This window comes from Chrysoperla carnea, chromosome 1 (genome assembly GCF_905475395.1).
Source record: "Chrysoperla carnea chromosome 1, inChrCarn1.1, whole genome shotgun sequence".
NCBI classification, from domain to species: Eukaryota; Metazoa; Arthropoda; class Insecta; order Neuroptera; family Chrysopidae; genus Chrysoperla; species Chrysoperla carnea.
In genome coordinates this window covers 104,522,649-104,547,793 of record NC_058337.1, presented here as the reverse complement: position 1 = coordinate 104,547,793, position 25,145 = coordinate 104,522,649, and the positions used below count along the sequence as shown (strand labels likewise).

At 28.6% G+C, this 25,145-nt stretch overlaps 3 protein-coding genes across 4 annotated transcripts; 2 read left to right on the top strand and 1 right to left on the bottom strand.

The window, feature by feature from the left end:
* Window positions 1-1,164: 1,164 nt before the first annotated feature.
* LOC123293202 (probable cytochrome P450 4aa1) lies at window positions 1,165-3,270 on the top strand. The gene is made up of 6 exons (XM_044873941.1): window positions 1,165-1,183; window positions 1,279-1,411; window positions 1,775-1,957; window positions 2,083-2,323; window positions 2,375-2,554; window positions 3,104-3,270. Exons 1-6 carry the CDS (start codon window positions 1,176-1,178, stop codon window positions 3,268-3,270), a joined length of 912 nt encoding a protein of 303 aa, XP_044729876.1. The 5' UTR covers window positions 1,165-1,175.
* A 2,118-nt stretch (window positions 3,271-5,388) lies between these two features.
* Window positions 5,389-16,998, bottom strand: LOC123304940. Of its 2 annotated transcripts, none has more exons than XM_044886496.1 (7): window positions 16,926-16,998; window positions 16,453-16,578; window positions 14,636-14,755; window positions 12,430-12,581; window positions 11,628-11,799; window positions 8,280-8,933; window positions 5,389-7,038 (listed from the first exon to the last, which is right to left on the bottom strand). In XM_044886496.1, exons 1-7 carry the CDS (start codon window positions 16,935-16,937, stop codon window positions 6,445-6,447), a joined length of 1,830 nt encoding a protein of 609 aa, XP_044742431.1. In that variant the 5' UTR covers window positions 16,938-16,998; the 3' UTR covers window positions 5,389-6,444. The 2 variants fall into 2 exon arrangements, with proteins under 2 accessions (XP_044742431.1, XP_044742430.1); XM_044886495.1 differs by lacking the exon at window positions 16,926-16,998 and adding an exon at window positions 16,653-16,699.
* Window positions 16,999-22,466: 5,468 nt separating this feature from the next.
* On the top strand, window positions 22,467-24,362 carry LOC123293193 (pseudouridine-5'-phosphatase-like). Its single transcript, XM_044873930.1, has 2 exons — window positions 22,467-22,839; window positions 23,870-24,362. Exons 1-2 carry the CDS (start codon window positions 22,467-22,469, stop codon window positions 24,283-24,285), a joined length of 789 nt encoding a protein of 262 aa, XP_044729865.1. The 3' UTR covers window positions 24,286-24,362.
* Window positions 24,363-25,145: the final 783 nt, after the last annotated feature.

Sequence of the window (25,145 nt, the reverse complement as noted above, 5' to 3'; positions counted from 1 at the left end):
AACTATATTCGAATATGTTATTATGTAACAAAAATACGTGGACCACGAGCTTATCCAATTATTGGGAATGCTACACTACTTAGAGGGACACATGAAGGTTTGTAAATAACAAATAAAAAACAATACATTTTTTAAGTTGTTTGAATTGTTACGCAAAAAGTATCGATACTGTTAAACTCTATTAAAAAATTCGAACACTTCAAGCTCTTAATACTTTCAATTCTGTATAATATGATACCGTTTGGTGTTTTAATTTTAGACGTAACTAAAGCTATTTTCCAAACTTCAAGTACCTATGCACCTATAACACGATTGTGGTTAGGTCCAGTACCACTAATACTAACAATCGAACCGAAAATTATCCATGAACTTTTAACCAATGATAATGCATTGGAAAAAGCTTGGATAATGAAAATAATAGGAAAACCTTTCATTGGTGATCCAATACTCATATCAGAAGGTAAAGCATAACTTAAGGTAGTCTATTCATTAAACAAGTTTAAAGATTTATAAGCGATTTTTAAATAATTAGACCGTTTAGTTATATTAGACTCATATTAAAGAAATTAAATTTATCAATTAATATTTCGTTAAAGTCGAGATAAGTTTACTTTTGTTATTATGTGTATTAAATTGCACTCAAGAAATGAATCTTTAAACTCTTCTCCTGTACCAAACATTTACAAAGAAAATTGATTGGTTGGAATTTAAAAATTTTTTATAGCATCACATGCGAAACGTAATCGAAGTATACTTGCAAGAGGTTTTTCTTTATCAATTTTAAAATCGTATTTTAAATTATTTGTGGATCAAATCAATATATTAACTGATATCTTGGATAAGGAACTAAATAAAGAAACTTTTTTTGATATTTATGTATTTTTTTCGAAGACTACACTAGATTCTGTTTGCGGTAAATGATTTGGGTTGTTAAGTTTAAGGAGTAGTAATACCTTGTAAGTCCTTCCTCTATTTTTCATTCAACATATGTTCTCACAAATTTCAGCTTGTTAGTATTTTTGAGCGGTGTAAATCCAAATTTTTTGTAATTTTCCATTTTCATACGAACAAGTTAGCTATAAACATTGACTTGGTGGAACATAAGGTGTTATTATCCCTTAGTTGCGTTCAGCGCATGATAAAAGTTCAGCGCAAAAGCGCATTATTTTGAAGCTATGCGAAGGTAAACAATTTTGTCACACTTCGACATAATCTTTATGTAAAAAGTCAAAGTTTTCCAAACTTCAACAGTACAATTAATTAAATTTTATATTTTAGTGGTATGCACGTGATGATGGCTAGAGCATTCAATCCATTAAAATATCCTGACATATGTTACCGCTTTACCCAAGACTATAAAGAAACAATAAAATGTAAGGATATTATACGATCGCGATCGGTAACCACAAAAGTAAGTATTCACATGACAGTACAACAATCCCTTTGAACCAATCAACAATGATCAATATATATATATATAAATATATATATATATATATATATATATATATATATATATATATATATATATATATATATATATAATAAGATTCTAGAAACATGAAAGTATCACGTGTACGTGATGATTACTGTATATACAGTCTCTAAGAAATGTATGCCTTTTTTGCAATGCTTAATTTATAATCCCCCAGAACAGAACCAGAACAAACCCAGCAATCGGGATACCCCTGGTTTCACTGATTTGCGATTATCGAGACCCTACTGCATTTTCATACGCCGCTTAATGTTCGCCGCATACGTTTTTATTTTTAAGATTATTTCCGAAAAACGCAAAGAAGCTGAAAATACAAATCATAAAAACGTACTTGATTCCAAATCTGTTATCAGAAATGAATTTAAAAAACCATTATTGGAATATTTGATTGATTTTTCAAAACAAAATCCAGAATTTACGGAGGAAGAACTTGCAGACGAAGTAAATTTTATGGCAGTTGCAGTAAGTTTAATGTTTCTATAAGTTTCAAAAATATACGTTTTAACATTACAATGGCAGTTCTTTCTTATAAAATATAGGCTACACTGTTAGATCGAAATCTATATCCACGATATTTTTATTCTTAGGCTTTTGACTCACTCGCAAAAACCTTGAGTATGACCGTTGTAATTTTGGCTTTATATAAAGATGTACAGAAACGAGTGTGTGACGAATTGTTTCAAGTAATTAAGGAATCGAATCGAGAGGAACTCGATTTTGATGATTTATCAGAATTAAAATACATGGAAATGGTTATCAAAGAAATAATGAGATTATTTCCTGCCGTATCAATAATTGCTAGAGAATTAACAGAAGATATTCATATTGGTAATAGTTACAAAATCTTGTCCATAAAATCAGTAATATCTTTTTTTTCAGAAAATTATACAATTCCAAAAGGAGCGAATGTTGCTATTCCAATATATTGCTTGCATCGAAACGAAAAATATTGGAAAAATCCATTAAAATTTGATCCGGAGCGTTTTTTATCAGAAAATGCAGAAAAACAACATCCATATGCGTTTATACCGTTTAGTGCAGGTTCTAGACAATGTCTTGGTATGAATTATGAATACAAATATACGAAAGAAAATAATTTATGGCGCGATAAACTTTGATTTTGACTTCTTGTTACAAGAGGATTTATTAAATGTTAAGACGTTCAGTTTTTTTGATATCCAGTTTTAGCATATGGGAAAATCATTCCGCCTTGCGACAATCATTGGCTTCAAATGGAAATACAATAACCGGCTTAAACTAGTGTTCAGCAGACGTTAAAATAAGATGGGTATTAATTGAAACCATAGTCATTGAAACAATATCTATTGCTCAAATCTGTAAATGAAATATCAAGTAAACAATTAGCCCTCTCTTTTAATGCTGTTCCATAAGCCACTGCTACTTTTTTATGATTTACGCTTGCTTAAGACTGCCTTATTGATTGCTTAACGAGGGCTTTATTCTCTTATCCATGTTTGAACTTTCTTTTAAATTCATAAGGACCTACAAAATTTTAGTCTCGGATCTGACTATGTGAATTGTCAGTCCCAATAAATCTTAATGTAATAATTTTCTTCAATCTATAATTAGTTTTCTTTTGTTACCTAGGTTATCGATATGCATGGATTTTTATGAAATTAACATTAGCCAAATTATTGAGCCGATATGAATTTCACACCAGTATAAAAGATTTGAATGAAATAAGAATTGAACTTGAAATGACACTTGGAATCATAGATGGAGCTCCAGTTCGTATTACACCACGTCAAAAATGAAGTCATGAAATGTATACAAACAATAAATATTATTTGTCTAATTTATTGTTTTTAATTTTTTTAAGCAAGCTATATCTGGCTTACGAGCTATGTCAATCTCACTTATTACAGTTTGATTTTTTATGGCTGAGATTTTTATATCTATTTAGTTCTGGATTTATTTTCAACGGATTTTTTCAGTATCGTAAATTGTCAAAAGCCGCTTTCTTGCATGATAATGTATGAAAGAAGCAATATCGTTTCCGGAAATTTATTTACAGATAAATATTTAGTTATTAATGAATTTAAATTTTTCAAATTAAACTTAAGAAAATTTTCATTAGTCTTTACACAGTATATAGGGTTTTTCACCATAACTAGTCTGAGGCGTTTTTTAAGGAGGAGTCATAACACAACATAAAACTATATTTCAATATGGAATGGGTAAAAAAACAAATTTCATGTTTATACAAGCTCATAATTTTGCTGTTAATAAATCATTGTACAATTTAGTATCGAAAAAAAAAAAAAACATTAAAGAGAGGATAGATAATATCTTTTGTGGGTATAATATCAATTTAATTATATACACCCACAAAAAGGCTTAAAAAATAAGGCTTTATATGCGTGAATATAATAAATTCTTGTTAAATATTTTATCGTGATGTCTGATTTTTACTATTTTTAGTACAAAAGTTACCATATTAAAGATACAAAAAAGTTTTTAATACCTATTATCATAAGCATATTTATAACTTTAAGGTGGAAAATATGTAAATTAGCATATATTTTAAACATGGGTACAATATGTATCTAGATATATTTTATAATCGATGTATATAAATTGGACCTCTCGATTTACTTATAGACTATTCTGTATAGTCGAATAAAATACAGTTTTTGTAACAGTAACACATACGGTAGAATATCCGTAAATCCATTTTTTTACAGAATAAAATAAAATTTTGAGTAGATGTTAAGAATAATCGTATCTTAGAAAGGTACTTTATTCTAAATTTTTTGCCTGAATTTTACTTATACCAAAGAATATTATCGCCTGAATCACTAATATGTATTCGTTCATGCTATGGCATGTCCAATGGGATAGGTCGATGGTCTATAACATATACTTAAATGTTATAACAAACTATAATATGAATGTCAATAGTTATGTGTAGGTTATATAAAATTCTCGTGAGAATACCAAAAAGTCATTTCCTTCTCATAAAATATTCATTATTTAAACTTCTACATTGTGTAGAAATAAATATATTTTCAAAAAGCATTTTCAAATACGGGTGTTTCACAAAGAAATACAAAACTTTCAAAATATTCATTATTTGCATCTTGTAATAGGTATAAACTAATTTCCAATAATGTTAGTCATGCTAGTCATGTAAGTAAAGAAAGATAACCACTCTTACACACAAATTTATAAGAGTATCTTTCTTCTCGAACCTCAGTGAATATAGTATATACTATAAACAGACAAACACATACCTGTATACATATTATATAATGTTTCTAACCTAATTTGCACCTCATATCTGCATATATACTATATAATGTTCCTAACCCAATTTGCACTCTCACGAGTAAACAGTGGTGTTTACAAAACATGTTTCAAACAAAAGATCTTAATTTTTTTTAAAGAAACATTTTTTATACTTAAACTTTTGTCTGTAACGATTTACAAAATGAGTCAGACAGACTGAAGATCTATTTGGTCTATGCTGCTGTTTTTGAGTTATCGTGTTCAAAGATAGACGGGCAGATAAACTGGCGTGAGTATAGGGCTTCTTATTATACGATACTTTTTATTGGAATGAGATTTTGCTTTTTTCATGTTTTATGGACGTTAGAGGTGTACAAATGAGGTGTCCATGATAATTTGACATAAAAAACTGCTAACTCTAATTGCTCTGTAATTGGATGGATTTATTGATTTTTCAAACTACAATATTTGGGAAAGTATGCATCAGGTCTAAATTTGGTAAAATGCTTTTTCGTTTGCATTACTGTTATAAACATATAAAAACATATAAATAACAAATGAAACAAGAAACTTTAATACTAATCAACAAGCTCATTTATTTTTTAATCTTTAACTTATACTAATTTAAAAAACAATGAATTTTCAAAATTATAAAACACAAAATTTACATCTTACAGAATTATTGCTTAACTTTTCATACAAAATCAAAAAAATTTCTTAGAATAAGCAAGGAATTTTTTGTTAAGGTATACCTACAGAAAAAATACACAGTACAATTTTTTTTGCAGTATAATTTTGCATATTATCGAACTACTAATTCTTAATAGTTATGTGTACATAGTTTTATTATTATACCTAATGACAAAGTATGGTAATCTTCTTACATTTACAGAGAAAAACTTTGCAAATTTATGCTTTTAACGTTTATAACAGGAGTCCATCTTTGTTACAGTTCAAACATTGTAACGAAGGCGTTTAATAGCCTTTACCTCCCTTGCTCTCACTCATCGATCTTCTATGACACTCGAAATGTTACACAAGTTAAATAAAATGTACAGTTTTCAATTTATTTTAAATGTAAAATAGTCATAATTCATAGTGTATATAAAAACAGATTTAGTATAGAAGAAAAATTTTAACTTTTTTACGTTTATCATTTTTACAGAAATATTTAATTTATGGTTCGAAATAAGGCCCAGGATTTGCGCAGTGAAATGTCCGACTAAATTTAATTAACTAGTCAATCTTTTTTAAATATATCTTTCTAAATTATAGTTCATGTGTTAGTCTGATGTATGAGCTATATTATTGAAGAGTTTCAATCAAATCCATTCAGTAGTTTTAACGTGAAAGCGTCACAAACAAGCAATAAAACAACCTTACTTTCACATTTAAATATATAAGCAAGGGATATATTATTATGTTCCATAAGTATAAGTAAAAGTAACGTGCAAAATGCTCTTTTGCTCAAAACAAATTGAAGTTATTTATGCATTAATGTCTTTAAATTTCACATTTTTATTTAAAGTACAATCGTCCTTATTGATACAAAACTTTGATTATGACTATATTTTTGTTTTAGATATCTAAACATATTCGACGTTATAATGTTTGTAACACAAAATATGATAATAAAAACTTTTTAAAGTGATAATTAAAAATTTTCCGTTGTATACAAAATCTAAGCCAAAAAGTCATTATTAAGTACCAGCACTTCCAACAACCAAATGACTATCATCAGTACCAAATTTAACAATACTAACACGTTTCACATAAAATTCATCATCGTCTCTATCATGTACCAATTGCCGTTGAACATTATTCACATAATCATATCGATGTTTTTCTGGAAATGAATGTTCTGCTGGTTGGGGAAAACTATTTCCTAACATTTGTGTCATACATAGAAAACTCATCACACCAATATTAAATGCTAAATTATATTGTAATAATGTGGTGGAATTAAAAATAAAATTTAATCCATATTGAATTAAAACACTAAACCATATACAAAATATACATGCAAGTATCGTTTGTAATTTAATAATCCATGTCATACCACACAAGGCTGCACTTATTAATAGGCTATTATAGCCCCATAATCCGATAGCACATTCATCAATTGACACGTTTAATAATAGTAATGATGTAATTGTACCAATGAATGCGCCGATAAAACTGCATGCACCCATTATTGGTGAATATATGGTTATTGCCAAGTATATTACTGCTGATAAAAATGTACTATCAATTGCAATTAATGCACCTGCAGAATGGACCGTACCAGCAAATATCTATAAAATAAAACAAATAAAAATATCGTTTATTTGGTGTAAAAGTATTTATCCAAGCAAAGTGTAACTGAAGTCGCGTAACCCGCTATTTGGCTGAGCGATGAAAGGGGTAATTACCTTTAATCGTTTGACTAATTAGACAGGATATTGCGGATTCGAGTCAGGGCAGCGGCAGTCTGATCAATTAAAATTATTGGAGCGGTAAATTGATCACTGTATCGTCGCTTGGGTAAGAACTTGGTAGTTTAAATAAATAAAGTTTAAAAATAATAATGTGGGTGATCTCTATTAAAGACGTTTATGTTTGAGGAACGGAGTTTAAACGCCACTATTAAACTGAAGTCGCAAGTAAAAGAGAGAAAATTGACATTAGAGACGAAAGTTTATAATAAAACGCAAACCTCACAGTAGCATCGTGGAAATGCTCCTTCAACTGGTTACCAATCGCTGGTAACTATGAACTGTAGAAGACATACCTTCTTCGTAATTCTTATACATGCTGTACAAGAATATCATCGAAGCAATTAACAGGAGAAAATTTTAATAACTTTGCACGACACTGTACCTTTTACGAAAATTAAATGAAAAAAGTCTGATTTTGATCGAAGGAGAAAATCTCCGTGTCTTTTCTTTTCTTTAAATAACAGTCTATTCAAAAGCTTTACAGAAATTAATAAAAATTTTCGAATTTGAGTACATACACAGTACTTCAATAATCGATAATGTGATCCATTTCAGAATTTTAGTTCCATAAACCTGCTGGATTCTAAATGTTAAAGACATGAAATTATACATTTGATAAATAGACTTTCTGTTTCAGCATCCCGCCCAGCTGGACAACAGTCCTCAGCCCGAGTTATTTTGACCGGAGTTGTGTTGGCACTGGGTGATTTTTGTGTCTAGTTGTTTTTACCATAGTTGTAATGAAAGAGTCGTTTTAACCAGTGCTATTAAATATCGAGTTATTTATGACGGTTCCCCTCTAGTGATTATAGTTTTGACCAGAAGCGATAGTTAATGACAGCTGTTGACCGACCTGTGCAGTCAAAAGTACTTTTGAGTGGCTTAGAGTTTGGACTGTGACATTTACAGCGATGGTCGAATTACCTTTACGATCATTCATTTTAGAATTGACAGACACAAGTTACCCAACTTTTTTTCTATAAAAAATGATACGTCAACTGAAAAGTGCGTTCGTAAAACAAAACAAATTGCAAAGGATAACAATCTTACACACTTACTTTGCCAGAATTGACACCAGTATCATTATTCTCCATCAACATGGTGGTATCATTATTATCAATTTGTGTATCATTTGTTATGTTGCCAAAAGACGAAGAATATGATGCTATCATTGGTGATGGTTGCCCATGTTGTTCTAATATCATAGAATATGTTGATAAGTTTGTAGTAACATCGTGTATATTCGTTGTGGCAACAGTTTCCACCGTCGTCATGTTTATATTGTCGTTGTAAAAGATACTTGTTGCAGCAGGCATCACGTCGTCAACAGCGTCGGCAGTTGTAGTGGTGCTATTATTTTTGATGGACGTAGTGATATTATTACTACTACTGTTGTTACTGTTGATGGCGTCAACCATGGTGGTGGCAGCGGTGTCCGTAGTAATATTAGTCACCAGATGCTGTTGTAGATGATTTGTTCTTTCACTTGTTGTTGTTTCATTATTTTGTTTGTCCTTTTCCAACAATGGTGACGCAATCATTTTAATACTACTTGTTGTGATATTCTCAACGGACATGTTATTTTCATCTCCTTTCGATAATTGTGTTGGTGGTAATATGAATGTTGTTGGTACTGATGAGGGTAGTTCTTGTTTGGTAATATTGTTTTCAATTATTGATGTCATGATATTATCAGAGGTAATGGGAACATTCTAGAATAAAAGGGAACAATTTAAAGTTATTGAGGAATAAATTAAGCCTGACCGAGCTATTCTTAAGATGGTATTCTTGTCTAGAATTTCGAAATAATCGACTTTTTTTTGCATATATTCAAAGTTCAGACCCTTTAAAATAATATCCTTAAACCGATTTTCGGAGATATCGTGGATTTAGCGACGCGGCATCTAAGCCGATCGAGTGGAGCTTTGGATTTCAAAAAAAATTTAATTTTGTTTATTTTAAAAAAATTAAAAATGTCAAAAAAGGTGAAAAAATTTTTTTATTTTATTCCGTTCTTTGACATTGAGCCGATAGATCATCTTTAGTGATTATGATTTTTTCAAATTTTTTTGTTTCAGAACACTACAAAAGCTGGAATCATGTCAGCCAGAGTGTACCGTTTTTCCTGTAATTTAACAAATTTTTGATTTAATTTGTACAATTTTTTTTTTTTTTTAATTCTTGAAATATCAGTAAACATTATATAAAAAATGGTTACAAAAATGTTCTTCATTTTCTTTTAATATTAGTTTGAAAAATGCCTAGAAATTAGACTTTTAAACCAGAAAACCGCCTTAATGTTGTGGCTAAAAAATGCAATTAGTAAAATCAGTATCAAAAATTAATAATGGACGAAAGCCAGCACCAAAAGTGGTAATTTTATGTAAACTAACTTTTTAACATTTTCCATTCACTTTTGAAGCAAACTTGATTGAAAATGACAATTTTCAGCAAGTTACCATGTTTAAGTTTTCATTAGGTAAATTTTAAAAAATATCATCAAAAAAAAAATCATCTTTATTATTAAAACCAAATTATATCATCTTTAAGGTGATTTAGACACATCTTTAAGGCGAGTTTTGTAGTCGGTTGGCATAGAATTATATTTTTGGTTTATTTTGAAAAATAATTTTACTAATGTCTTAGGTATTTATTTGCTTTTGGTACAGACTTCTTCAGTGACAAAGGGTAGGTATCTTAGTCAATGTTTTTATTTCATTTTGGAAATGGATTAAATAGATTGTTTTGTGATGCTATACAAAGAAAAAATGATTTTCTTGTCTCAAATTATTAAATGGAAAAGAGAATAAAATTTTCTTTATGCAAGAAAAAACATTTTTGCATTAAGAAATTTTTCTCATTAATTAATTTCTTCTTCTTACAAGAATGAAAAGTTTTATTGCGCTTTCTTTCTGTGCTATCTGTGTAGGTACTAAAATATTCTACGGTAAACAATTCTAGTCGTTACGGAGTTTATAGATCAAATAATCACCGTGTACTTTTGTTACCTGCATAACATACGAAAAAGAATAAAATAAAATAAAAATAGATCAAGTTTTTTTTCATATTATTTTTCCATAATGTAAATATTAGTTAAAACAAAAATGTTTATTTTTTTTGTTGTGTTTCATATTTTTTTAGAGAGTTTGTTTTTATTTCTTTGAAAATATTAGCTCAACCGTGAATATAATCAGGTAGAAAAAAGAAACACAGAGAAAAACAAATATTTATTTCATTATTAATACCTAATTTTTTAACCGACTTTTAAAACAAAGAAAGCTTCTCAATTTGAAACGGTTTATATCGATCGGAATGTATCTTAAGCCCGCATTAAGCTTATTTTTAGGTATTTATTAGATCTATTGTTTATTGCAAATCCACTCGGGAACTAAAAATTTTAATTTCTAAGCTACTACCGTTTCAACTGATATCCCATGGTTTTTTATCTATTTTATTGAATAGGTCTAGACTAGTTATCGATTTGTGGGATTTTTCCCTTTAATACTTCAAAAGTATAGGTAGGTCCCAGTTCATTTGGCGAATTTGTTAAATAGTTCGTCTGATTCTGAACAAGCGCTCTCAAATTTTTTGTTTATTTTTTGTGAATTTCTTTGGATAAACTCCAAGTTTCTATAATTAAAATTTCTCATTGGCCTTTATTTTCGTAGTACCTTTCCATTCAACCATTTTTTACCTCAACTCAAGATATTGTGAAGCACTTGACAATCATAACAAATTTAAAGGAAAAAGAAGCTGAGAGGAAAAGCAAAGTTTATAAACAAATATTCGATCGTTATAGAGTATCCCTTTAATCAATGATTTCTTTTAGAATACATTCCTTTTTAAGGCCTATGATAGTCGTATTGTCGAAGACAAATTTCTTCTTTGACGTCTACCACCGAGAGGTAATTAATCTCAACTATTATAAATTGAAAGAAAGTTTATCATTATAAAATTATTTTTATTCGATTTTATTTTCGTTTTCTAAAATCACTTTAATAGAAAAAATATTTCATTCCATAAGAAATTATTTATTTATGCCAATACAAAAAATATATATTACGTTCCTATCCTGTTTCTTCTTTGTATTTAATCTTGGTATTTTAAAAGTTAATTGTGTTTATATATATGATATTAAAAAAAAATGGGGTTTGGTATCCGTTTAAGATGTTCAATGAAACCATATCCTATAAACTCCGTATAAATTAAGTTTCTTTAAGTATAAATTAAGTTTGTTTTTGGGAGTAAATTCGAAAAGAGATTTAAAATTTTGGTAATGAAAATGTTTGAATTAATTATTTACTCTTATTCAATCCGTTCTAAGAAGCGAACGACCTTGCAAAATATATCACAATTTCGCAGATTAATTGTGTTTATATCTAATACATCAAAGTTTGAATAGTTACCTGAAAAAGTACTTCTGTTGTGGATTCTGGATTCAAATTATTTTGCTGTACATTTGTATAATTATTAAATACACCCACTATTAGTAAATATTCCACAAAAATAAATGGTAACGTCAAGGATGGTACATTCCATTTGGATAAATATCCATTTATTGCTGTGTTCAAATATACGCTGAAATTTTGATATATATATATATATATATAAAGATATTCGTGAGTGAATTGGCTACAAATTTTTTAACTTATTGCCACGATTTATAATCTGAGCTATAAGTAATCATTTTTGCACAAATCAGAATGCCAACATAAAATGAAATAAAATTATGGTTTACTTTTACTTTAAAAGCTCCGCTCTTTCCTAATAAGTTGATAAAAAGTTTTCACGTACACAAAGCTAGAATTTTAGAGGAGGTCAAAACTCAAAATAAAGACAATTATATTCGTTTTGAAAGTCGTTTATATCTTGCATAATGTACTGATCCTTTTCAAAATTACCTTATCTACAAGTATATAATTGAAAAAAGATACATCCTTATCCTTATGACAGGTGGAAATTTTCATTCCTCCAATTGTGTCGGATCTCGTTAAATAACTTTTAAAAACGAATTAAAAGGTTGCAGTTAATTTGCTTCCTTCTCTAATATAAAGGCCCCCCAAAGTAATTATTTACCTACATTTGAAATTTTATCGTTTATAATTCAAAAATAGAAATTTGTATAACTTTGTGCCTTATGGATAATTTTTATCTATCAAAGATTGCTATGTAGTAAAATTGGGTTAAATTATGTTTCACTGTATTTACCAAATAATGACACCAATTATTAATGTAATCCAAATGTGAATGTGATAATTGGAAAATATTGTTGGTACAGCATGATGAGCAAAACATCCTAATAAAATTGGATTGTATGTATTTACACCTGCGCTAACATCACTTGGCTTATGTCCAATTATCTAGAAATGCATTAAAAGTTTTATTACATATACAAACCATATTGTAAAATTTGTTAAATTTTTGTGTATGTCTACCAACTACTATTGTTTTTATTTATACTTTACCGTAGTAAACTCTCGCAGTTATTGAAAATAGTAATTTCTAATTTTATGTTTTATCTAACGGTTTTTATGGAGTATAAAGAAGTTTACAGAGCTAAATGTACCGGAAGCGATAAAAATTCGTAAAAAAAGAAAATGGAAAATAATAATTAAGGAATAAAACATTCGAAAAACAACGGACATATTTTCACCGGCAGGTAGAAGACTCGCATACTTTTTAACAGGAAAAAATATCTGTTTCTTTCGGGGAAATTCTAATTTGAGTTAAATATACTTTTCCAAAAAATCCAGCTTCTAAATTTTCCAAATAACTTAAAAAACTAAATTTTTAGGAAACTTTTTACAGTTAACAAAAATATAAAAAATTTGCTTAGAAAGTATAGAGGAGAGTATTAAGCGAAAAAAGGTTGTTTAAAAGTAGACTTCATGAACTTAAAATGAATTATAGCGGAAAGTAACCAGTGCTACAAATAATATGCTTTGAACTTTTTTACCGAAACTTCCCAGTCTTCGTATTTTCAGTAAATATACACTGTAAAAAATTTATTACTTAATTGAAGTAAGCGTTATTGATATTCTTATAACAACTAAATATTTCTTAAGGTAGTACCAGCATGAAATCACTTTTCGACAGATTTGGCCGAATTTTTTTTCTCGGGTTTATAATAGCTTTATTTATGAATTATTAAAATTTCATAATTTTTGACCGTTTAGATCGCGAGATATTTAAAGACAAAGTTCGCGATTTTGAGGGTCATGTCCCATTTAAAGCATGTAAAATGTCCGGTCTCTCCAACTATTTTTTATGATATTATTATATATTGAAGAAAAAGTAGAAAAAAATGTTTATACAATACAATTCTAAAAAAAAAATTTAGAAATTAATTTTCACTTTCGAGATATTAATTTTGACGTAAATTGATCGAAATTGGGACGTTGGCATAATTATTTCCCATTTTAAACGGTCAAAATTTCTGAAACTTTGGGAATTAATAGTAAGCATTATTAAATTCTTAAATTTAATTTTTCGTTAAATTCTGTCGAAAAAAAAATTGTACCATTGCTTTAACATAGAAACTGCAAATACCATGCTGGAACATCCTTAAGTCAATGATCTTAATGCATTTCGATACCAAAACGATAGTGTTACCAAAAACCGTATTTAATACGTCTTCTGTATAAATTTCCCGTATTTAATATTTAAACCGTATTTAATACGTCTTCTGTATAAATTTCCCGTATTTAATATTTAAACCGTATTTAATACGTCTTCTGTATCGATTTTCTGTATGGTTTACGATAAAATAATTATTAAAAACAGCCTTTTTTTTTATTTGGTGGTATATGGAGAAGTAATAAATATTGAATTTTTGTCAATATTCCTCACGTTTTATGCTTTACAATCATACCAAAATTAAAACTTTTCTCAGACATTATTTAATAATTTGCATAAAAAAGTAAAACCTATACATACAACTCAATCGAAAATAAAAGCAAAACTTAAACCACTCTATGTGTTTTTACCATAACATTACATATGATTCATATATACTTAATGTTATTTTTATAATGCAATGTTTTGCAATATAAGAAGAGTGAAAATGAAAATTATCAATTAATCACCCTTTCTTTATATCGATTCTCTGTACCATTTATGAGAAATGCACTTCTTGTTTGTAAAAACATTAATTTAGATATAGTTGATTTCTCAAAAAAAAAACGATCAGAGAATTGATATGAATTTTTCACAAAAGTAATATAAAAGGGTGAAATAAAGTTTTAAAGTTCTGATACCATTTTCATTTTTACGGCATCGAAATACTTTAATACTCAATTCAAGAAATGTAAGTTAAAAGTACTTTTTTTACAGTGGTTAATGAATAATATGATTGTTTCAGCTTTCCTCCTGATAAGTTTGAAATCGGTTAAAAAAATAAACTTTATGTACTTACCACAGACCATATAATACCTATTGTACCAGTAATAATTGCAACTGCAGCTTTGATAGGTGAAACACATATAAATGCAAACAAAAACAGAAATCCACTGACTGGGTTATTTGAAAATATCACCTAAATATATAAAATACAAATAACACAAAGAACAACAAAATAAATCAAATAGTTTTGACATAGATAATAAAAAAGTACATTTTACAGTGTGATTATTATATTTTGTATTATCATCAAAATTTTGATTAAAAAGTTAATTAGAAATTTGATCCATTGTTCCCATTATATTATTGCCATATTTTCTTTGATATAACTAGTACAGACTTCGTTCTGTTAAAAGTTATTGGCCTGTCATTTAAATAAATAAATATTATTAACTAAATATAAAAATTTTTAAATTAAAATAAAAAAGATTTTGGCTCGAGAGGGGTTCGAATATTGGTTTCTCTTGTGGCTGTCCAGTATTAGGAAGCCAAGTTATTCAGGAAAAAAAAGCGAATGTGAATGTTATGGTTGACGGTTAAAGATTTCAGGCTCTAATAAAATAAGGCGACTTCATATAACATATAAACACACGATTATCCGAATCTAATCCCAAAAGAGAAAGTTTTATAGAATTATTTTCCCTTATTTTTTCAATATTAACTAATTTCTCTAATTTTTCCAATTAATTTAAATAGGAAGTACACATAATTTCAACTGTTAATAATAATCAAATGCAAGCGATATGCTTTATCATTAAACGAACCAGAAAAATTAGACCACTAATTTTCATGGTATCAATAGAATATTATTGAAAGTTTTTGTATGATGCTGTTTAAATGAATTTATTATAAAAGCATCTATTGTTAAAAACTGAACGACGTTTTGTTTAAATAAATTATACATTTTATCATACTTTTAACTATAGTTAGTTCAACAGTATGTCCATCTACGTCCATAAACAAATCGATTTTTTTCCAAATTTATGATCAAACGTTGAAAAAAATTTCTATTTCAAAAATAGAAAATACTTTCAATCTATTTTCACTCCATTGATATAATTTTTTTTTTAAAACTAAGAATTTTTTCTCCTTAAAGTATAAAATGAATTTTTCTCTGGGTCACGGCTTGTATTTATCACTTCCTTGTACGACATAAAAATAGATAACAAATGTTATGACGGAAATAAATTAACATTATGGTGAAATCGATAAAAAACTAAATTGATTTTACAGTGCTCAAGCTGATTGCATTAAACCTTTAAATATGTAATAGTGACCCAGAGAAAAATTAATTTTGTACTTTTAAGGAAAACAGATTTTAAATTTTCTTTTTTAAAAGTGAAGGAAATAAAGTTTGAATAAAGAACAACTTAAAATTTGTTGTTCCTAAAAGTACAAAACAAATTTTTCTCCGGGTCACTGAGACATATTTATAGGCTTAACGCAATCCGCTTGAGTACCTCAAGGACTCATTTATACCTATCTTTCACCATATTGATAATTTATTTCCGTCTTATTTTGTTATCTTTCTTTACGTCGTACAAGGAAGTAATAAAAACAAGTCTTCATGCTCGATTTTGTCTTTGTCATTCTCATGTTAAATACATAGGAATGGCAAAGATATGTATTTAGAAACAGACCTAAAACTTTGCTACTGTCAATATACTCGATTTGTAACCAACGCACATGGCACTCATGTATGTAGGGATAGTTTTCGAGCCCTGTAATACTTTTATTCCTTTCATTTGTCTGTTTACGGAAGTTTAATCGATTTATTTATCTGAACTGTGTGCACTAATTTAAATATTCAAACACGAATCTTGAATAACATACCTGCCCAAATCCACGAAGCAATGCATCCAAATATTTCACAACAATCCATGGTGAATAATTATTCTTTTCAGCTAAAATTTCCGCACATAAACTACAATCACCCATAAAAGGTTGCCATTTACTCTCCTACAAACAGAAATCACATTTTTCTTTTAAATTATGCCCATTAAAAATATGCGTACTTTTCACAATAATTTTACTTTTTTCAATGGCATTGTTTAATAAATTTTCTACTGTAATCAATATTAATAATAATACATTTCATTCACTATAAAAAAAAATCTGTTAAATTAATTATTTAACAATATATACTAAAATATTTATTCTAAAAAACCAAAAAAGAGTACACTTTTGAACATATCTTTATTAAATTTAAAATAAATAAAAAATTTATGAATCTTTATTATATGGGCTTAAAAATAAATACTTTAAAAATATAAAATAAAATTATTTATTTTATGTACATAACTTACGACATAATTCATTATTTTATTATATCCTTGAAAAACTAGGGTCTTCAAATATTCTATTTTAAAGATAATAGCTTAATTTTTTGATATGCTCCTTCCGAAATTCCATTAATGAGACCAAATGTTCTGAATTTTTTTTTACTGTAAAAAAAATTGTATACAAACTGAGGTAGAGATATGTGCGATTTTGAAAAACATTAAAAATCAAAGCATGCGATAATTGGGCTATTTTGAAAACACTGTAAATTCAAAGACAGATCAATTTTTCCAAATTATTTCTTTACCATCTTAAAATAATTTAAAGAAAAGACATTTAAGAAAATTTCATAGATTTTATTTTCAAGTGAAGGTGGTTGCTTATCTTGGTAAAGTTTCACTGTCTCCTGATATTTTCTTTAACAGGTAAACGACAAGAAAAATAGCAAGTTATTATATCCAAAAACACAATTTGCTTAAAAATTCAATCTATATAATTTTCTTATATTCTTGTTTGTATTTAAGGTGGTAAAAATAATTTCGACAAGTTGATTAACCGACCTTGAGGCTACGTCACTAATTTATGAAATTGATCATTTATTTTCAAAACATAACATGCCAATAACTTTCTATAAATAGTTTGCTTTTATCGAAAAGCGACACAAGATCAGAGCATTATGTTTTGATACTCAAATAATAAGTATACCTATTAAAGCAAAAGTTTTTGTTATGAATGGACATTTATACTTAAAAAGAAAACGACAGTTCCTCAGATTTCTCTTAAATCGCAAATAACAATTTCCAAATAATGAAGGAAATGAGAAGAGTAAAATATGCAAGGTGTATCATAATTGTGAGAAATGCTTTGCAAAAATTTGGGGAAAAAATTTATATAAACCTATTAGCAAAGTGTTTTCATTCACAAACTTAACCTAACACGATAAAGTTTCGAAAAAAAATTGTATAAGACATAATTCGTTTTACGCAACATCGCTCGGTGTTTTTTCCATTCGAAAAATTAGTAAATGGTATTATTTTCGCCAAAAGAAACTACAAAATTATAATGTTAAGGGACATTAATATAGGGCTTTCATCTGTTTCAAATTAAACTAACAGTTCGCGTTTATGATAAAAATTCCTTTTTGTCCGAAATTCTTTCTAGCTTTTGATTTCTATCCAAAAGAAGGGCTCATGAAGTATGAAGCATTTTCCTGTAAATTTAAAACAGTCTGAGTGATTTCAATATGCCTTTTTTTATTTGAATTGTCTATTTGATGGCAAAGGTATCATTTTATCAATCAAAGCGGTATACACAGCAACAGCAAAATTCAAACCAACTAGAGCTGGGTGTTGTAAATAATGGCTTACAAAATACTATCGCTAAGTTCTACTACAAACTACCATGAAAATTTGTGGATTTAAGCAATATTCAACTTAAAACAGAATTGTTGGAGATTGCCCCTTATATTTTGTACACTTTAGACGATGAAAAATGTATATTAAAAAGTTTTGATTTTGTTTTTCCTAAAAACACGAATAAAAGAATTTTTTCTAAAAATGAAACCTAGCTAGTTAGATTTTTTGTCCCTGTATAATAAAGTTCCTGAAAACCGTTGGAGCCATTTCCGAGATTGTTGATACATACATGAATTGCTCGTTGAAATATATCGATTTTCGATCGATTTTGATTGTAAGAGATTATTTGTAAATCATAGTACCTACTTTGTATTAGGACATGAATTCTCACCCAACTATAATTAGTGAGAAATCTAATTGTTTTTTAATTTCATGAAAATTAATTTAAACAGCAAATAATTTTAAATAATTAATTTACCTCTTAACACACAATCATATAAATTAAAAATTTTTTTTTATTATTCACAATACAATTATAAATTTTAAAATAATTTTTAATTTAAATTTGTACAATTATATTATTACACTATTTTAAATATTTAAACAATGAAATAATTATTTATTATTTACAAATTGATTAATTCATTTTTTTGTGTATATAATAATAATAATAATAATAATAATAAAGTTATTATCATCAATAAAACTTTTTAAAGTTATATTAGAACATCTAATATTATAGTGGTTCTGTTAGTAATTATCATTTATTTATTATCTTAAAAAGTTAACGATAATATGATGATGTGCATTGCATCGTTTAGTGTTGATTCATTTTATTGACTTCCCTAAATCAATTTTTTTTTTGTGAGTTATTGTTTATGTAAGGTAAACTTTATAAATGAGAGCTAATATATAAAAATTCGTGACTGAAATGGATGCAGTCAATTTGTTTGAATGTTAATACCTGTTCTCTTAAAAAATAGAAGTTACCTCAGAGGAGTGCCTGAAAGATTCTTTCCACAACTTCATTATCTGGAATAATCTATTACTGGGCAAAAGAGGGAAGAACGCCCTCTGATACAGAAAAACAGATATGGTCGATATACAAACGTAGGTTTTCTGGAAATTTAATCTCGCTTCAATGGCATCTATGAGCAAAATGGTTGGGGCTATTGAAAGGCACTGGCTTGGCGACAGGTATATTGGATGACTGGGAATATCAGTGCATCACCATTATCGCAGGAGATATCACAATGGGTAGGAAGAGACAACGATATCTCATCTTCCTTTCACTGTCTTACCATGAGAAGTCAGCCTTTATGTGATGAACTCTCCAATCTGAAGCCCGTTTAGGTCAAAAGCACTGTTGTTGTTCCAACAGCTAAAAATGGTTCACAGAGTAGTGACCGGAAAGGGGCCAAAACACGCATTACATTCTGGTCATTCAAATAGCCGGGTTGATTTGTCGGGCCCTAATATCAAACCGGGCAAATTGAACGAAACCCTGTCAGGTGCCCGGAATCATTTCTACCAGAGGTGTTGACCCTTCAAAAACACAATAATATCAGGTAGGAAATGAATGTTCTTAAATCATTTCGACTATTAATATGGATTACAGGTTTAAAACTTGTCAATTGAAACAGATTATTATAACCTCTCACTTTTTCTTTTTGAATTTGGTTAGCTTACTTTTCATTCCCATGCGATTTTTCGTTTTCAAGATATGAGCGTTTTGTAAGCGATGGTCGTCAAATTTTTTTCAAAAAACTTCAAGCTTCTTCAATTTACAAAAACATATGTACCTGCCAGTCCTTCAATTTACAAAAACATGTACCTGCCAGTCTTTGATCCAGTTTTTTCTATAAATTAGTAATGCAACTATTTTTTTTATTTGAAATTTAATTTGAATGAATATTGGAGATATTTGCAATCAAAGCTTAGTCGTGCAGAGATGGCCCAAAATTTTTATACTGAGCTCACGCTAGAACTGTAAACGTTTTTTTTTATTAAATTCCATTCATGAATCTCCATGTGGCAGCACCTAAAGTCTACCCTTTTTCAAAAAGTGAGAGGAAAACCTAAGATGGATATATTAATAAGACAATAGTAAATATTCGTAGATTCTTTCAAAAGGAGCTTTTCCAAATGTTTACTAAAGAAACTTATCAATATTGCACATTTTACCATTTTGTATTGATAGGTATATGTTCTATATGGTAATATTTTAACAAGTTTATGATAATTATTTATTACGTATAAAATATAGTGTAAAATTTCTAGTAGGATATTGACCAATCTATCAATCTAATCAATGACGTAACTTAATTGTTTTAATCTAATGTTGCATAATATTGTTCAATATCTCTTTTTCTTATTTATCCAAAAGTTGGGCAAAAACTTGTTTTAACAATTATAACTAATTATTTTGGGATAATTATAAAATTTTTGCCAAACATAAATGACACCAGCCTTTTTATGTGTACCTCAGACAAATTTAGCTCAATAGTTGCAAAGTTAAATTTGAAATTCTAACTCCCCAGTATAGGAAATTATTGTAATGGGTCTGATTTTTAAAATCGAAATTTTCAACATATCTTTACATTTTTCAATATTTTATTGAACTGTGATTCGATATAGTTATTTACTTTTTATTTACTTTTTATTAATATTATATTAATTTATTTTGTTAATTATCTCGAAAAGTGGGCCTCATATCCAAAATTGGTAAATAACTTTTTCCTTCGTCTTTATGAGCTCACTGTAGGCCAACGATCTGCAGTCAATAACAGAACGCCCTGTATAAAAAAAAAATGCAAACGTTTAGGAGCTGATAAAAATGTACAGATTCCATTGGAAAGAACAATACAAGATGAATTTTTTGAAAATATATAGGTTAATGATCAATGTGGGAATGATTTTATTTAATGTATTATATCTCTCTAAAACCCTCAGGAATTCCAGAACTAAATATTTCGTTTTATTTTATATTTTTATTATTTATATTTATGATGTTTCCATACATAAACTTAACGTGGTCATTTTGGCGTTAGTAACTTTTCTGTGAAACGTTTTAATTTTTTGAAGCTTTTCAATTTGTAAAGCAAAAATATATGATTTATTAATCTACGTGAAATGAATCATCAAATGAATGACTGGAGTCATACGGAATTTTTATAGTGTACTAAAAAATGTACCTTTATTTATACTAATAATTACCTTCTTTGTAAGTTAAAGATAAAATCAAAATCGGCCAAACTGAATAAAAGTCCTGGTCCCGGAATTAAGCACATAAGTGATAACTGGCGAAAAATTGATATCACAGCTGAAAAGAATGACTCAAAATTAGTGGGTTTCAAAAAAAAATTCAAATAATATCGGATCAAATTTGCCTGTGTTATCAAAAAAATCGAATTTTTTAACTTAATGACGTCATCAGAATCCAAAAAATTTTATTTTGCTCTATCACATCCAAATTTTATCCAATTTTGATAAACCAAGTATGTAATCTTACTAAATTTGGGACAAAATATCCAAATTCATGATCAAAATTAACCTAGCTCTAATAGGTTTCTTATAGTGGAGTCGTAGTCCCGGAATTAAGCACATACGTGATAACTAGCGAAAAGTTGACATCACAGCCGAAAAGAATGACCCAAAATTAGTGGGTTCCAAAAAAAATGAAAATGGAATTATTTAACTTTATGACTTTATGTAAAATAATGAGCGCCCTTTACATGATTCTTTACTAACTTTTTGTTTTACGTATAAAACATACGTTTTGTTTTGCGCCTCTATTTCTTATGCACCGGTGGCAGGTGCCTTCTTTGCTACTTTCTAGTTACGGACCCGGCCTCAGTTATTCCTTTGCGTGTCCCTCTTGAGTACATTACCATATTTCTACAAGAATAATTTTATCACCTCGGAAATTTTGCGGACTATAGCTACCGTATAGCCAATTTTAAAACTCACTCGATTCTAAAGATGGTTAAATCCAGTTTAGGTGTTTGTGATCTATAGCGAAATAACTAATCCTCCGTTTGTCGGATTAAAATTGTACGATCCAAAATTCAAAAACCATAGTTGGCATTGAGACATTTGGACAAACTGTCAAATCCAAATGTCAAAATTAAAACAAATATGACACACACAAAATTAAATTTAAATAAAAAATAAAACCAATAATGAGCAAGCAAATACTAAACTGATACCAAAATGTTCGATTCCGATTTTAGAAATAAACGTCCAAAACCACTGTGTAATCTAAATCCAAATTTAGAATGGGATACGGTAGCAAATTGTGAAAGTCATCAACATTTTCAATGTTCGCATGTTATATTTGATTTAGATAATACGCTGCTTTATACGGATCATCTTTACGAGAATATTATCAATAATGTATTAAAAGAATTGGATTGTAGCTATCGTTTAGATGCCAAAGCGAATTTAGAACGGCGTGGTCTTTATGGCTTTGATTTAGCAGAATATTTAATTGATAAATATAAGATGCCAATTGTTAAAGAGGATATCCGAAATGAAATTATACAATATTATAGGCATTATTTGAGTAAATGTACTATGTGTCCAGGTAAATTATTTGAATTTAATTGAAGGAATTACATTTGGAATTGTAGCACAGGTAGAACTTCCTTCAAAAAGGTTTTCTCAAAACATAATCCAATAAAAATATAAAGCAAATTCGTTGAGGACAAAATAAGGTACAATTTTTTTAAAGACTGCCCAACTTTATGTCACCGATTCTTATTTAAAGCACTGTCCAAAGTATAGATTTAGGAATTAATAACAGAGTTGATAATATAAGTAATTTTTGCTTAAAGTAAGGCAGACCATGACTTTTATACAAATAAAAAGTGGCACATATCGTAAAAAACCCTAATTTTCCAGCAAATATCTTAAAATGAGTTTTCCTGTGTAATCTAGGTGAAAATAAGAATACCGAAGGGTAAGCGTCATTATAAAACAAATTATTATACACCACTTTATACAATGACTCAAGCGATTCAAAATCCCTAACCTTTCCTAAACTTACTTCAGTTTATAACGGTGCAAGCCGTTAAAGCGATGGGAGGGAACGATATGGCGATGCAGCCTTCTGTGATATCTTAAATATCATAATTGAGAATTAATATTTTAGTCACGTTATACTTTAGATTAACTGGGATTAACTTATTTGCCCTACCAGCCCCAAAGTCTGCTACAAACTTCCGAAAAAGAGGCTATAGCCTATAGGTACGCAAAAAACATCTCTGTCTACTTTTAGAATGTCAGGGTTGTATTACATTTAGGCTAATAAAAATAACCAATACAAAAATTGACAAATTATATAGGGAAACTGATCTATCACGAAAACTTACCCACATTTCATTTTCTTAGCAGTATAGAGTATTCTTGAATTATCTGAAAAACCAATTTTACCCTTAGTTTCTAGCGCGGAATTTTTTCCTGGGTCAAATGCCTTATTTTCTCAACAAATCAGTAAGCAAGCTTCATCTCATGTCTGTTAAATTCTCTCAAAACAGATCCATTAATAAGAAGTCTTTTTGTTCTTACATTTGTGAATTTTTCTATATAAATACACAATTTCGTTGTTGTTACAGGAGCTGACAAATTAGTAAATTACTTTTCTCGAAATGGGATACCAATGGCAATAGCAACAACGACCTCAGATCTAGCGTTTCGACATATGGTTGTCAATCATATGGAATTAATAAAAAAATTCGAACATATCCTATTAAGTAATTCGGATCGTATGCCACGGCGTGGTACTCCGCATCCACAAATGTATATCGTATGTGCTGCACGATTTTTTCAGCGACCGTCATCATGTAGTTGTGTAGTATTCGACGATTCAATTTATGGTATCCGTGCTGCAACTAAAATTGGAATGAAAACCGTTTTTATAGCAAGTGACCCAAATACACCATATTCATGGAGGAATGAAGCAAATCAAACTATAGATAAACTAGATGATTTTAATCCGGATATGTTTGGATTTCCTCCACTATACAAGTAAACTGCAAACTTTAAACATCCAGTGACGGATCCACAAGGAAGAAGTCGCCTGAGAACGTCAAAAAGATTCTCCTAAATCTTTCAAATTAATTTTTTGTATTTCACAATAACATGTCTTTTTATGGTAGCGTTGATTTCTATACATAAAAATCGATAATATATTCTGATTTTATGTTATTTTGGATTAAAAATACAGGCATGACTGTTATGTTATGGCGTGTGGAGATGATAAAGTAGGTGGTCAAATAAAAAAAATTAAAAAAATTCTTATAAATTTTTAAATATTAAATAATATAATTAATAATTAATAATTAATAATTTCTTTGATTTTGATTAGGGTCTTGAAAAATACGATTCAACTATAAAAAAGAGTAAACATTAAAATTTATCCAAACGAACCATATGTTGAAATTTTTCAGAAATCGTCTTTTAAACAGCACTATCATCGATGAAAAAATCTGTGAGGCGTTTCGGCGGTGACAATACGATCTTATATAAATCCTAATTTTGTCAAAAATGAAGCTGTTTAGAGCGTTCACCATGAGAGGTTTTTTTAATTATGTATTGTCAAAATATGTTAATAATGTATCAATACCTAATGTCGTATATACTTACTTCCTGATTTTCGACCAGTACAACTCGTGACTCTTAACTATGCCGGCCAAAAAAATTTATGGATTATATGGCCATTTATGACAGATTTTAACCATATTTGTTTAAAATAAATACTTAATTTTAGCGCAGTAACATAAATAAAAGTGGCTTTTCCTGGAATTACTACTTACTTTCAGGACTAATTAATTTTATTTATCCAAGCAAATTCTGTCTACAGTGTATATATACACTGTCAATTCACGGGAT

What these genes read in the sequence shown, in the direction of transcription:
- LOC123293202 (XM_044873941.1), top strand. An exon ending in CGCGATCGGTAACCACAAAA is followed by an intron (nt 1,412 to 1,774) that starts GTAAGTATTCAC and finishes TTTATTTTTAAG; the next exon opens with ATTATTTCCGAAAAACGCAA. An exon ending in AACAGAAGATATTCATATTG is followed by an intron (nt 2,324 to 2,374) that starts GTAATAGTTACA and finishes CTTTTTTTTCAG; the next exon opens with AAAATTATACAATTCCAAAA.
- LOC123304940 (XM_044886495.1), bottom strand. An exon ending in TAGGTATTATATGGTCTGTG is followed by an intron (nt 12,582 to 14,635) that starts GTAAGTACATAA and finishes ATGCATTTCTAG; the next exon opens with ATAATTGGACATAAGCCAAG. An exon ending in CAACAGAAGTACTTTTTCAG is followed by an intron (nt 8,934 to 11,627) that starts GTAACTATTCAA and finishes CTTTTATTCTAG; the next exon opens with AATGTTCCCATTACCTCTGA.
- LOC123293193 (XM_044873930.1), top strand. Translation starts at nt 22,467, where the DNA reads ATGTTCGATTCCGATTTTAGAAATAAACGTCCAAAACCACTGTGTAAT. An exon ending in TAAATGTACTATGTGTCCAG is followed by an intron (nt 22,840 to 23,869) that starts GTAAATTATTTG and finishes TTGTTGTTACAG; the next exon opens with GAGCTGACAAATTAGTAAAT.